Source organism: Eleutherodactylus coqui, chromosome 6 (assembly GCF_035609145.1).
Source record: "Eleutherodactylus coqui strain aEleCoq1 chromosome 6, aEleCoq1.hap1, whole genome shotgun sequence".
Classification (NCBI taxonomy): domain Eukaryota; kingdom Metazoa; phylum Chordata; class Amphibia; order Anura; family Eleutherodactylidae; genus Eleutherodactylus; species Eleutherodactylus coqui.
The window spans coordinates 16,822,979-16,838,223 of record NC_089842.1 but is presented as its reverse complement, the minus strand read 5'-3'; the positions used below and the strand labels follow the sequence as shown (position 1 = coordinate 16,838,223).

Below are 15,245 nucleotides of genomic sequence, written 5' to 3'. Positions count from 1 at the left end.
ATGCTTAGTCGTAGGAAGGCAGTGAAGGGGTTAATCTCCCGTGCCAAGCCGGCCCTCATATGTGCAGCTTGCATAGGTAGGTCATATTCCCAGTAGCCATTGTCGGGCCAGGTGTATTTGCTGAGCCGTGATTTCCAGCGGCGGGGAGGGGGCCGCTATCAGGTTAATGCTTCTTCTGGAGCTCGGCCAGGAAAGGCTGCTGGGATTAACATTCAGCATCTGGCCGCCCTGCACTCAGCCTGTAAGTACCAGCCGGCTGGCCACTTACAGCGCTGGCCGCCCCTATGTTACCGCTACGATCAGTGCTGACAGACGACTTTACAAGTCCCTATAGGGGCCAAATGATTGAAGGAGGAAGCTTGGCTGCAGCCCCATAAATGCACATTATCGCATGTCTGCAGTTAATGTAAACCCGAGACCCTCCACCGCTACATAAATGCTGCACTGCCAATTATTAGCGGAAACCGTCAGCAAGCTAGTGGACTGACGCCCTCCGAAAGGCTTGACTACTCCTGTAATGATGGGGGTAGCGCTCCTCACATTAGATGACTGTACGGTGCCTGGTGTAAAGATGGAAATCGCAGAAAAGGCTCTGTGCAGACACTGAACAAGCAGGGGATGTCAGGAGATGTTGGTTCTGAAGTTTGCAGAATAGGGAGTGCAGCTCTGGAGTATAATAGAGGATACGTAATGTAATGTAGATGGTGACCTATACTGCCAGTGGTGATATACGAGTCAAGCCTTATGCAACCTACTTTCTCATCATTGGCCTAGGCTCTTTTTTACCTTCACCATGCTTTGCACTGCAGCTGTGCTCTATTAGAGCTCCTTTTGCATGAGGTGTTTGTGTTAAAAATGCAGCGCATCCGCAGGGACCTCGCATGTTGTCGGTTTCCCAGATATATGAGGGTGTGAACAGGGCCTTATACTTCTCCTTATACTCTACTTCTGACTTTGTCTCAAACTTGTATGGAAAACTACCAAAAAACCGGACCACTGTTAACCCCTTCCCGCCCCATGATGTACGGTTGCGTCCCGGGAACCAAGCAGTTCATGCGATTTGATGTAATGGTTCGTCGTGGTGATTGTGTGGGTGAAGGAGCTGTGCCCACATGGTCGACGCCAGATTTCCTATGTAATTGATGGGTCGCCCCTTAATGTTGGGGATCGGAAAACTCCAATCCCAGATATGTAACTTTGTAGATGCCACAGGAAATGCTGACCATGGCATCTAAGAGGTTAACAGAGAGAGGGAGTTGTATCAGCCCTTCTGGATGTGATTGTGGAAGGCCAAAGGGTTGCCAGAGGCCCTACAGTGGCCTTCAGGCCTGCCATAGCTGTTAATGTAAAAGATGGTGTATATAATGCACTGCAGTACAGGAGTATCAGTGTATTATATGAACTATCATAGGATTGCATTTTCAAGTCCCTGACTGGCGTTCTATGGGGAGTTGGTATATTTTGTAAATGGTATCCGTAATGAAATCCGCTTGTCTGGCCGAGGCCTAAGGAGCTGAATGGTGGCTGCCGGTATTGTGGCTTTCCCCAGTGTTGGAGAAAGAATTTATGAGACTACAGGTCTGAGAATGAAGACTACTTCTGGGCAGAACGTCCTCTGCCTTTATGTGATGGGTCTCTCGGATGCCGCTGGAATGATGTGAGGACGGCGGAGTCTATCGGGGCGCCGCTTCTCTCTTTCCCCAGTGACTAGTGCAACAATCTGAACTCTGCTGAAATCCTTGACTCATAAACTGCTGGAATGCAGCTAAAATAGAGACCTATTACAGATGCCGCAATATGGAGACCTAAGAGGTGCTGGCCGGCGGCCAGGAGCTGAGGCAGGAGATCTCTGCAGCCCGTTCAGTCTCAGACTTCTAAATTTAGTGTCTTCTCTGAAACGGAATCCATGCAGAGCGCAAACCGCACATGTATTGTCCTCCTCCTCGTAGATGGCGGCCCGATCCTGAAGATCATCCCTGGTTGCCAAATCCTTAAGGGGGCACTCCAACTAAATTAGCTGGAAGCTATACGATTAGATAGGCGTGGGGTCTGCTGCTTCTACGTGTCATCTTCTCTGCTGGGTCATGGTTGGCAGGCATGGAAGTGTTAACCATCAGAACGTGCTTGATAAGACGTATTCGCATTGCATTGTGGGAGGTGTAGGGGTTTTCTGTTTGGGTGGACTTTACAGCAGGGTGGACTTTACAGCAGGGGTCTTCAACTGCTGTGAAACTACAACTAGGTGATGGAAGCTGCAGACTGTCGGCCTTGTTAAGGGTTGGAGATGTGAGCTGCTGCAGCCTGAGAGCTAACAGTAAAGAAGCAAAGTTCAGCTGTATATAGATTTATAGTTATCCCCAATATACCAGATTGATGGGGGTCTAACTGCTGGGATCACCAAGTTGGGGGTCTTGTGTGCCCCTGTATGACTGGTAATGAATGGGTCTTCTAGAGATAGCCAAGCACTTGAACATCATCGCAATACTCCTTTTTTTTTTAATGTGAAATGATTTTGTAGGAGGATCCACCGTAATAACTAGACTGCAGTTTATTACAGTGACTCGACAGTTGCTCCGTTTTACGAGTTGTCATACTGACCTGGATTTTGCTTTGTCTCTTTGCAGATGGGAGGAAGAACTGGCCAAGAGGTCAAACCTGGAATCCTTGGTGGAGACCCTCCAAGAGGTAAGCGATTAGACCTCCGCTGAGACGTCCTCCCTGCGGAGAGGTGACTGCCGCTTTAATGGTTCCGCTTTGTCTTTATCAGGAGGCACAAGAGGCATATAATGTCCATGACGAACTCAATGAGAAGATCGAGAGGCTGAAGTCTGAGTTGGTGGTCTTCAAGGGTCTGATGAGTGATGTAAGTCCCACAATGAGCTCCTCCCACAAGGCAATCACTGCGGAATGTTTAACCCTCACCGCTTCCTGTGTGTGAGATACTGAGCACTGATCCGCACGGCTGTACTGGACCCCCCAGAGTGTGCCCACTCGCCCTGCTTCTCCATCAGCCAGTGTGGCACATGAATGAGCTGTTTCTTGGGTTCAGATTTGTGATGGAAGAGTCTGAGGAGTGCTACCGCGTGTGACTAACCGATGGTACATGCATGGAGGGGTCTCCAGGCGTCCAGCGGACATGGCGGCGGGCGGCCAGGTGGTGTGATGTCTGTAGTGACCAGGCTGCAGCATGTGTGCGGAGGTTGCTCTTCTCGGTTTGCCGCTGCTGCCCGTCTGCAGTTACCATGAATTAGTAAACATATGTCAGTTCCTTATCGTCCTGTAAACGTGTTCGCTAAATTCATTGCTCGTTAATTACTCCAGTTGCCAATAATACAGTAATTAACAAGTCCAAATGTCGCCCGGCAATTAGCGGTGATCCTCATGCAGTTACAGCGGCTCAGCCGCCGCAGGTGCAGGCGCCCTTCTTCTTTTAATCAAATAGGTTTCTAGTTGCTACATCATAAACAGTGAAAAGTTCAACTTTTTCATACACCTTTTTAAAATCTCTGCTTGCTGCCAGTGAATGGAAACCTTCCTACTTGCATCCCATCCTGACTGATTTCTCACTGCTGATAGTTTTTTACAGTCTGGACGATCCTCTGCGAGCGAAATCCCTCCGCAGCACAAATCTCTCTCCTCTTCCGAGTTTCTTCCAGTGTATCGGTCTGTCTGCTTGAAATGGTAATTTCAGCTTTGGTCTCCTTGAAGAGAAACTTCTCACAGCTGAGGGTTTTGTACACTTGTATCCAGTCTAGAAAGTTCCCTGTGAGCTCCAGACTGATACATTGTAACAAACTCTATCAGGACTGGAGGATTGTCTGTACTGTAGTAAATCCAAGGGGGAATGCAGGAGATTGTCTAGACTGTATACAATTGTAACAAACCCTCAGTAGTGAGACATTTCTGTTGGAACACGATGGAAGCGAAAGCTGGAATTGCTACTTGCAACAAATCTTTTGCTACATTGTTTCAGTCTCTGAGTTCAAAGTTTCAGGACTGGAGAGAGATTTGTGCTGCTGATGTGTTTCTCACGGAGGATTATATTGTCTGCACAAATCCTTAGCTGCGAGGGGTCAGTTGGGAATGAGTTTTCAGGCCCTGGATATGAACAAGAGAATTCACATTCACTGACAGCAAGCGGAGATGTCGTCGATTCAAAAAAATGATTTTCAATGGTTTCATTCTCCTTTGCAATGCCTTCACTGCACACTCGCAGCGCTAAGAAATCTACGCTTTTGACCGTTGTTTTCAATGGGGCCGGCGCCAGCAGTGCTGCCCCCATTGGAAGCATAGGGCGTACACAGCACTCCCCTGCCACAGCTGTGACAGCTATGGCAGGGAATTCCTTCATTACTGCAGGGATGAAGGAATCCTCTGCCACAGCTTTCACAGCTGTGGCAGAGGTCCGCGATGCTATCCCATTGCTTTCAATGGGCCCAACGCTGCTGCCGCCCCATTGAAAGCAATGAGTTGCAGGCATCCCCCACAGTGATGATTTTCGGGGAAGGGCTTGAAATATAAAGACTTTCCTGAAAATCATCCCTAGCTGTAAAGAAAAGTAAAACGAAAAATATTTAACTCGCCTAGACGAGCTGTCCAGTTCTTCTGTCCATCCCCGGCAGTCATCTCCTGTGATCTGGAGGTCAGGGATTGAAAAATCCCTGGCTCCAGAAAACCCTGCCTCTGATTGGCTGAGCGCTATAACTAATCAGAGGCACCGCCCAGCCGTCATTGAATGACAGCTGGGCGCTGCCTGTGATTGGTCACAGCACTCAGCCAATCACAGGCAGCACTCAGCCATTCGTCAATGTGTCAGGGGAGCGTGATGTACTCCCTATGCTTTCAATGGAGCCGGCCCCATTGAAAACAATGGCAGATGGCACAGATTTTTCTTAGCGCTGCGAGCGTGCAGTGAAGGCATCGCAAATGAGAATGAAACCACTGAAAATCATTGGTCTCATCTTCATGTGCTTTCACTCACTATCGCAACGCAAGATAGGCTATCGCCAGTGTGAAGCCAGGCTAAGGGACAACTATCATCCGAATAGCTGCTCGATAAAGCAAATGGTAGTGATGGTTACGTGTAAGCACTTCCGTCAACTGCGCCATTTCGGATCACCTAAAAATAGTCACCGATGGATTAAAGGGGTTGTCCCGCGGCAGCAAGTGGGTCTATACACTTCTGTATGGCCATATTAATGCACTTTGTAATGTACATCGCGCATTAAATATGAGCCATACAGAAGTTATACACTTACCTGCTCCGGTGCTGGCGTCCCCGTCTCCATGGCTCCGTCTAACGCGGTCTTCTCCTTCCTTTAGACGCGCTTGCGCTGTGCAGTCTTCTGCTTTGTTCAATGGAGCCGCTCCGGCGTGCTCGCGCCGGAGAGCTGGTCTGCCATGACCACCTGAGACAGCTGAATGGCGGCGGACCCCAACAGATGTGAGACTGATGGCCCATCGGTGTCTTCATCCTGGAAAACTCCTTTAACCCTCTAGTTTCCGTCAGCCATATTGGGAGCCTCCAGATATGAACTGGGGCATGAATGGCGGTGGTGACGTGTAGAAGTAGTTACAAGTCATCTTGGACCCTAAACTGCGCTCCAGAGGAGGATCACCTTTTTTCAGACGTTCCTCTTATAAGGAGCTGCATGGTCTGTAAATATCACCCGGCATATCCTTGTTCTGTAGGGCCAGCAAAGCTATCAGTGACCATGTCTGGTGGCTTCATAGAAGGGGCTCTGATCCTCCATCCTAAGAACTAAGCCGTCTCATGTTGGGATCAGCGATCCCTGTGGCTTTCACTGCTGTAGATTCCACATTTCTGACCGCTTTGTGATGACTTCTACAAGTTGCTACAGCGCTGTTTCTGTACTTTCTGGCCATGATGGAGTTAACGGGTTCCATTCAGACAGCTGAAAACGAAAGCCATATTAGGAATCTTTGCTCAGAGAAGCACAACCACAAGTCGGGCTCCCCGCTGCAATCAGTCTGGGTCACAGCAGAAGGCTTTGTGTCCTTGGCGTCTGGCGCTGCGTTATCTGCGCTGCAGGCCGATTAGGGGGACCGTCCGGGCCACGGAGGATCTCTTCCTTCCTGTATTGGGGCCGCTGTCTGGGCTATCGGGTCCCACAAGTCTGAATAAGTTATGATAGAGGATCTTTAAGAAGGTCTCCAGTTCAGAACTTTTCCTTTTTCGTTCATTTTTTTTGTTCCCTTTGTACACGCGGCCTCGAGGGTACAGAATTACCGTAGAACGCACTAAATAACCGTTGCTCCAGGTTTAATTGTCCGTTTATACGTCAATTTTTTTAAACAATGGGTTGTCTTCCCGTGCACGGTCCACCCATATCACAGTCTGATTCTGCTGAGCTGAGGGGTTGCTCCTGTGTAACAGTATTACAGCATAGGGGATCATTGTATTTTAGTGTGAAGTCAATGGGGTGTATGTATTGTGCCCTGTATGCCAACATTCTGGCATACAGTTTGACATGACTTTTTGGGCTTTTATACTAGGCGCCAGAATGGTATCAAATGGGTGGAGCCTATCTATAAGGGGTGTGGCTGCATAAGTCTGTCACATTTAGTATGATGAATGCCAGAAACTGGCATACATTGTAGCCGAAACCTATGCCAACTTGTAGCTGGCATAGGTTTCCATCCGGCGCACCTCATTAGTGGCAGGAATGCCAGCGCAGTCTGGCGTAAGAAACGCTCGTCTAGGTAAAAGCGCCCCAGTGCGTCAATCCACACATACAGAAGCGGAGATCTTTCTCCTGTCCTGGACTGCAGCAATGTAACTGCTAGAGAGGAGGTGTACTAGAAGGCTGCAGCTCTGGATGTGACTGGAGTAGAAGGCACAATGTTGGCACACAACTATTAGCAGAGTTACCGTAGATTTGTATCTAGATGTAATCTGGCCTTCTGTGATGCATAAAGGCCCTTTTACATGGAATGACCGCCGTCCCAGCGATAATCGCTCTCAGGGCTTTTTTACATGGGGGCCCTGATCACTCAGTGAATGAAGGCGAAGCGGCATGGAGATCGCTCCGGCCTTTCGCCTCCATTCAGGCCATCGGTCATTGATGCCGCCTGTTTACACGGGCCGATCGTCTTTTGATTTTATACAAACTGAATGACGAACAATCGCTGGTCATTCAATCACAGGCAGCATTTACACTAAACAATTATCCCTCTGATCCATTGTGAATCTAAACCATATCATCCCATGAAAAAGTGGCTTAAAGGGTTTTCAAGGCGGTGCCCGCTGTCAGTCAAGATACACCGGGGTCAGAGCAGAAGACAGTGCGCCAACCCCTGTGTAGTGGCCTGCACTTGTAATTGCAGGTTGGGGTCTCACTGAAATCAATGAGAGCTACGCCTGCAGTTATGGGCACCGGTCATTACACAGGGGTCGGCGCAGCGCTTCTGCTCTGACCCTATTCTATCCCGGCTGTGACTGCTGCCTGGAAAACCCCTTTAAGTCTTGGTGGGAAGGCCTGGGGGTCCTGATATCCAAGGATAAAGGGCCTATTGATTGCGGGGCTGATTCACCAGTATATAACCGGTCGGGTGGCGCCGGGCGGAGGATCTCGCACTATATATATCTATATCCTATAATGAGGCTCTCTTTACATAATTGTTCATACTGAAAGATCAACATGTAAGTACAAAAGGGCGGCGGCAGCGCCACAATCGCCAGTCGGCGGCTAATGAGGATGCTGGCGGATGGCTTGCAAATGTTTACGGACACTTTACCTGTAGGAACAATCCCCTGAGCAACGAGAAACGCGCAAGCGTAAAGAAAATATATATATTTATTATAAATCTGTTTTGTGACATTTTTTCTCTTTTGATGACTTCTCCTTAAAGTGACTTTCTGAACCTGGAGAAACAAAGATGGCCACAAGTTTCTCTGACTACCTGACACTAATACAGAGTTCAAGACTCTGCACTTGCTTTGATTGGCCAGTGCTGCCCACATGATCAGTGCCGGCCAGTCAGTGCAGCATGTAAGGTCCTATGCTACCAATGCCTATTAGTGCCTCACGTAGTCAGAGAAGTGATGCCGCCATCTTTGTTTGTCCAGGCTCAGTTGCTTTGATCGGTCATCAGTAGTTGCCGCTCACTTCCTCACCATTCAGCTGATTGCCAGGTTCACTGTCCGCTCAGCTTCTAGTGCTGATAACATTGCAGCGGCCCAGTTTGGTCCTGCAAGGAGTTGTGCCCGTAGTACCAAATCAAGCCACCGCAATACTGACGGCGCTATCTGCTTCCAGCTCTATCCACAGTGACGGTGGGCTCTGATCAGTGGGTGTCCGGAGTAGCGGACCTCCCATGATGTGATATTGATTTATCTTAAGCTTAGGTCAGTATTAGTCCCAGAAAACACCATTTAAAGGGTTGTCCGGTTACCGGTCAACATTCCCCCATCTACCAACAACTGTGCTAAAATAACAAAAGGAGCAGTACTTACCAGTCCTCTGCCACCGCCATCCAGCGCTGCAGCTCCGCGCGTGCTGGTGTTGTGAATGACTTCAGCGGAAGTCACCTGACCGCTGCAGCGTCACTGTTCTGAACTCCTGGCATCATGTCGCCCAATTGGTGGTATGTGGGGGTGGTTGGCCGGTAACTGGACAGCCCCTTGAAGCTCCCACAATGCACTGCAGTCTGGTAACGGGAATCTAGCAGAATTCTAAATGCTGCTCTGGATGTAGAGTGATTCATGAGTGAATGGAGACTATCTGCTGGTGGACGGATGTTCAGGGGTAAAATCTTGGCGTCATTATTAGAGAAGATAATGTACAAATGTCCCCCGCAGCCGATGACTGATCTCGACTCAAAGATCCAGGAAAAAGCAATGAAGGTGGACATGGATATCTGCCGGCGGATTGATATCACTGCCAAGCTGTGTGATGTAGCACAGCAGCGCAATTCCGAAGATGTATCCAAGATGTTTCAGGTGACGAGCCTTGTCTCTCCTTCCCTCTCATGCAGCCTCTCATATACTTCCTAATGAGCCGATGTAATTATGGTGGATAGATTAGGCTCCTCCCATCGGCGAGAGGTCACTCTCCGCTCTTGTAGCCTTCTTTCCTGTGTAATAGGGATCGTTTCACCTCTTCTTCTTCAGGGTCTACATTTTGGTGTCTGTGGTTCTTTCTGTCCTGTATCTTTGTGTTGGTGTCTCTTTCTTGGGTCTATGGGCAGGATGGGTGGTTGTGGTTGGTCTATGGGCAGGATGGGTGGTTGTGGTTGGTCTATGGGCAGGATGGGTGGTTGTGGTTGGTCTATGGGCAGGATGGGTGTGAGTCAGCAGGGCTTTGCTCCTTACCATGCATCTCGCTCTACACTGCATGCTTCGCCCGGGCTGGCGGCTGCCATTGGATGTGCTCTGTGGGTGAATGCGGGTGGCGCAGTCTTGCATAATTCTGCCTCATTTGTACCCGTGTATGTTGGGGGGGTTCGGCATCAAGATGGCGCATTACTAACTGCGAGCTGCCAATCCTCTTCTATCCCTTAAGGTGGGAACGGTCTCTAAAAAGAAAGAGCGGAAGCTGACAACCGAGGAGGACCTCTCCGAGCAGGACGCGGACGCCGGGCGGTTCTCCGATGATGAAGTCAGCTGTTCGCTCAACATAACGGATGAGATGAAGAGGATGTTCAACCAATTGTAAGTCGGCGTGATCGATGGGAGGTTGTAATATGTGTAGAGCGTATAATATCAGTTAGCCTCCAAGTATCCAAGGGGAATTGTCACTAAATGGCCAATTATGGGGCACGTGAAAGGACCAACGATCAGCTGACCAACAAGCAAACGCTCCTTTGTCGGCCGATCGTGGCTTATTATCAAGTAGAAAAAATGGTCGCTGTTGGAACCGGGAGATAAGCAGCTGACCAACAATGGCGCTATGGGGGCGACTGGTCATGGTAACCGTCCCTCTCCCCATACAGCGGATAAATTGGCCAACGCTCCTGTGCAGCGGCAGATGATTGCTCCATGTAAAGGATTCCAAAAGATGACTGCTAGGGACCTGGTGCTGGACCGTAGGCTCCATGGGGGTCCTAGAAATATGCCATCCCTTCCGGTAGCGAGACCCCCTCTTAGTAGCATTCAGAACACTGAGGTCAGGAGCGGAAGTGCAAAAATGGCACAAGAAGCCCAGAAATCCCCAATCCCTATCGGCGCTGCACGGTGGGAGCGAGCGCTGCGAGGCACATCCCGGTGTTACTCGGCCGGCTTCCTGCGATTAGCACAATTCCAGTCTGCCAGATTGTTTTCCTGGGAAAGGGAAATGATTGGCGGACGTCCGAGAGCCGCGGCCAAGTCTGCAGCTTCTTCCCAGTCTGGAGCAGCGGTTGCGGAGGAGGGGGGTTATTTGAGGAATGCTGAGCAAGCTGTGAGGCATCTTAAAATACCGCCCGCCCCCATCTGTCTGCGCCGCTCGCTTTGGCCATATTTAAGCATCATAGTTTGATTCAAATTTAGTCTGCTAAATGCAAACCGCTCGTGTGCGGCCGGCGCCTGCGTATACTTCAGGAACGGCTGCGTTCTCCTGACTACGTGGGATATGAGGTATCCTCCAGTGACCTCATCGAGGCGTCCAAATGCTGCAACACTCTAGGATTTGGGATGACATCACTGGAGATCCTCAGTGATGTCACTCGTTAGCAGCGCTGTCACTTGTATGACGCTGTACCCATAGAAACATGTGTACAAGTGAAGAATAGTCCGTTCTGTGTAGAACAGAAGTCTGGCACTAAAGGTCCTCAACCAAACCTAGCCAAAGATGGCGGAGTGCAGGCAAGTGTAATGTATGTTCACACAGTGGATTTTGGCGCAGATTCCACGCCAAATCCACATTGCAATCATGTTGAAGATGAATCAGGATTTTTTCCACCACAGATTTAAAATCTGTTGCAGGGAAGCAAACTGCGACTTGTCCCATCTTGATGCGAAATCTGCGTCCGGAAGTCCACGGCAGATCTGCCCACAAAGAAGGGCTCCATCCATATGCGGAGCCGTGGCCTTAGATTTGCATAGTCGCAGCAGAAATCCGAAGCTCGGCTCAAGCCGAACCCACCCTTAAAAATCTGCATCGGAGTCGCGCTATGCGGACATATCCTCGCTCGCCATTTTTCCGTTCTCTGCACTCCACGACCCTCAAGTCACGTTTTCTGCCCTGATGGGAGTTTAACTAGCAGGGCTGCTTTGGCTCTCCCTGTTCATCGCCCCAAGGGTCAGGATTGGTGTCTCCAGCTCGAGTCTGCGTTTCACGCGCTGCTGATCGGAGGCTCTTACGAGTCACAGGGGTGTGGTTTGTGTACCGGAGGGGAGGAGCCCAGACCGACCTGCGACTGCAACGCCCATCAGATCCCTTCAAACTAATCTGCATGCTGTAAGAAAACTACTTTTCTGGGGCCGCATAGCAGAAAAAACGTCCTCGTACACTTGAGTCTTTATCGGCCATCTTTGGTTAGGTTGGATTTATGACAGTAATTTTTGTTTCGACGTCCTTATTAAATGTTTTACGTAAGCCGTAACAAATCGTCTCCATGTTAAGATCTACGTTGCTTCGCCGGCTGAGAAGGCATAAAGCGATTCCTTTGTATTAGAGCATCATGCAGCTTCTTGGGGATGCACTGCAGTCCATTGCTGTACAAGCTGAATGTCATAGCGCCACCTGGTGGCTGGACCTGCAGGAACAGATCCCTCAGTAACCGCATTTTATGTGACTCTTAGGACTCTTAATTCCCAATCATTCTTCCAAAGACCTGTATAAAGGGTTGGACATTGATTTGTAAGAAGGCTGCCATCCAATAGGTGGCGCTGCAGAGGTATTGTTTCTTATTTGCATATATTTCCCAGAGGAGTGTGCATGGCTTTATAAGTCTCCTCACACACCTTCCAGGTGCTCTCCTTAAGGATGAATGATACCCCTCCTGACGTGCGCCTCTGGCACACTAGTACATTTTGGGGCCATATGTTGGTCCCCGGACAGCACACCGCTCCCTTAGAGGCTATACACAATGAGGGGAAAAAACTGATCACATGTTCTATTCTTGTCCGTATCGCAGACGAGAAACGGGACACGCGAATGCCGTGTGATGCCTCTGCGCAAACAGGGCCGCCTGCGGAGGCTGTCGCACACGTGTCGACGGATCTTCCTTTCCGTCTTCAACATTCTGCTACTTTGTCTCCAACAGACGGGAAACGTACGATTTTGACGATGATTGCGATAGTCTGACCTGGGAAGAAAACGAAGATACGTTGTTGTTGTGGGAAGACTTCACCAACTGTAACCCGTCCGTCGAGGTCCCGGCAGGAGAGGTCAGTTCTGTTACCACGGCCGTCCTGGAGGGTCTGTACTCCGTCCGCGCTCGCCATGTTCTGTTACATGGGGATACTTTTATACCTCGCCGCAGATCGCCGGCGTTCGCGGACCTATCGGTCATTGATCCTCCTTGTCCGTCTCTTACAGGAGGAAAGTCTGGGCAGTCTGATTCAGGAGACGGAGACTTTTCTGAAGACTCGTGACAAAGAGTACCAGGAGACGATCGACCAGATTGAGGTAAGAGGAGATGACGGCAGTCGTGTCGGTCATCGGAACGGGAGATTATGGGCGCTGTGTCACATGGTGGGCGAGCATGAACAAACAAGACCCGAAAACCTATAATGATACTTCAATGTTCTCTTCGCTGCAGTAGTGCTTGCTCTGGCGTTGCCATGGTGGCATCAACATAACTTTACATGGACTTCCTGCCATGTGACCTTCACCTCCATAAATGTTCTTGGCGTTAGAAATCACATGACAGGAAGTCCATGCAGTCATGTTGCCATGGTAGCGCCAGAGCAAGCACAATAGTCGCCCGACTGCAGTAGGGAGAAGAATAAGGTCTATCGTGCTAACAGTTCTGCATCTATAAAGTCCGACAGCCGCGTCTGTAGTATTAAAGAGGCTTCGGGACGCCTGAAGGTCGACGGTAATTTACTGATTTGTTTAAGCTGAAGCCCAGAAATACTGAATGACCTGCTGTACTTGTAATGTAATTTGGTTAATACTGCATCTATTTCTGTCTGCGGAGAGGATGAGTCAGCTGTAGTGCACAGCGCCCCCTGCAGGCTGTATCGGGTACTTGTGGCTGGTAAAGGGGATGTGTCATCAGAAAATGACTTTAACATAAAAACTATATATAGGTAGGTGTTCCCTTGCATTGTAATCCTGCCTGCAATGAAAATACGGTGGCTACTGAGAAGGAAAGGAAGGGGCAGACAGTACGGCAGCCTAGTGGTCCGTGTGAGAACTGCAGGATTTCAGGATTTTTTTTTTATTTTTTTTTTAAGATGTGGGTCACGATATCAAAGGGAAAAGTAAAGGCACTAGAGATGAGTGAGCGTACTCGGTTCGGGTGTTTTTGCACTCGAGCACCGCTTTTTTCGAGTAACTGACTACTTGGACGAAAAGATTCAGGGGGCGCTGGGGGGGGGGGGGGGGGGGTTCTTTTCGTCCAAGTAGTCAGTTACTCGAAAAAAGCGGTGCTCGAGTGCAAAAACACCCGGACCGAGTGCGCTCACTCATCTCTAAAAGGCACTAATTTAAAAAATGTTACGAATCAAGTTTTTATGTTAGTCATGACACATCCCTTTAACAGTCACCTGCAGGGCGCGCTATGTATATATATATATATATAATGCGTGTGTGTATATTAAACAAGGGATTCCTCATTCACAATAGGAGATGATCACAGCAACACTTTCCTATAGAAATCAGTAGATGATGGTCACAGTGTATACTAACACTCTCCCATAGAAGTCAATGAGTCCCCTTCTCTCCATTGAGTCTATGGTCCATGAAGCTGTTGTAGATGACATCTGTAAGTGCTGTTAACTGCAGCTCCAGCAAGATGGCCGCCCCCATAGGCACGTACAGATAGAATTACCAGAGCCGAAGAGCCCAGAAAGCTTTCAGCTTTGGGTCATGAAATCAATAAATGGCCTACTTGGAATTTTCTTTTTTTTTTACCCCTAGATGGCCTTTAATGGGGTTGTCCTAGGCTTTAAATTAACCCCCCATCTAGGAAATAAGCAATCAGACCCCCACCAATAACAAGAACAGGGTCCCATGGCCCTGCCGTATGAATAGAGTGGCCATGGGACCCCCTGCTGCATTCATCTCCATGGGACTGACAGCGGTGGCCACGTTCAGCGCTCCGCCATCTCCGTCAGTCCTATAGCAGCTCAGCTGCCACTCCATTCACATGGCGGACCCCTGATTGGTTATTTGTGGAGGTCCCAGCTGTCTGACCGCCACTGATCAGACTCTTCTCCCATCTCCAGTAGAGGTTATGTTTATCCCTTCAGACAATCCCTTTAAGTCAGATTTTCCCCTTAATAGTCTGTAGCGAATAACGGGACTCCTGATTTCTCTCCTCTGTAGCTGGAATTGGCGAACGCAAAGAGCGACATGAACCGCCATCTCCACGAGTACATGGAAATGTGCAGCATGAAGAGGGGTCTGGACGTGCAGATGGAGACGTGTCGAAGGCTCATAAAAGGAACGGCTGGCAGGTGGGTGGCCTGTGCGGTGGAGGGAGGGGGCGCTCTACCTGCAGTATTGGGGCGTCTTCAGTGATCGCACCCACACAAGGCATGGCTAATAATACCCTGCCGATAACGAGGCGCGGCCCTCGCTAAACCAAACACTGCTGCGTATTAATAGATCGGAGTCCGTGTAGGTGGCAGAACAAATAATTACCGCCAGATACTCCTCACCCCTCCGTGACGTCAGGGCCTTTATCACCGCCGCTCGCTGGATACAATGAACCTTTACTAGTCAGTCACATGGCAGAAGTTCTCAGAAACTGGAATGAGGCGGCTTCATAAAGTTTAGCTTTGTCTCAAAGTTTTGTCAAGCTCTGCTTGCAGTCTGTGAATGGGGCCATTGTCTAACAGCTGGAGTCTGGGGCTAGTGCTTCTCCTTGTGGAGAGTCTAGGGAGTTTTATAGGCAATGCAATGCTTCCTGGGAAAAATATGCAAATTGGTATTGGGAAAACTAAAAATAGGTGGGTGACGGGGGAAAGGGCTGCATCCTTAAGGGGTTAAAATGCAGCACAGAATGGCGCTGCATGCAACGCTGGTTCGTCCTGTAAAATGTCAGCCGGACGTACGGAAACCGAAGTGGCGCTATTCTTGCTGATGGCGTCCGTGCAGTTCCGTAGTACAATGGCTCTGTTAGGCCAGTAA

At 49.4% G+C, this 15,245-nt stretch overlaps 1 protein-coding gene across 1 annotated transcript in view; it reads left to right on the top strand.

Moving 5' to 3' along the window:
* Positions 1–15,245, top strand: part of IFFO2 (intermediate filament family orphan 2) — a 45,421-nt gene that overhangs the window by 28,690 nt on the left and 1,486 nt on the right. Inside the window, exons 2-8 of the mRNA XM_066606352.1 lie at positions 2,625–2,685; positions 2,768–2,863; positions 8,822–8,962; positions 9,525–9,673; positions 12,208–12,331; positions 12,483–12,572; positions 14,439–14,569. Of these exons, the coding sequence (XP_066462449.1) occupies positions 2,625–2,685; positions 2,768–2,863; positions 8,822–8,962; positions 9,525–9,673; positions 12,208–12,331; positions 12,483–12,572; positions 14,439–14,569 (792 nt within the window). The remainder of the gene's footprint in view (positions 1–2,624; positions 2,686–2,767; positions 2,864–8,821; positions 8,963–9,524; positions 9,674–12,207; positions 12,332–12,482; positions 12,573–14,438; positions 14,570–15,245) is intronic.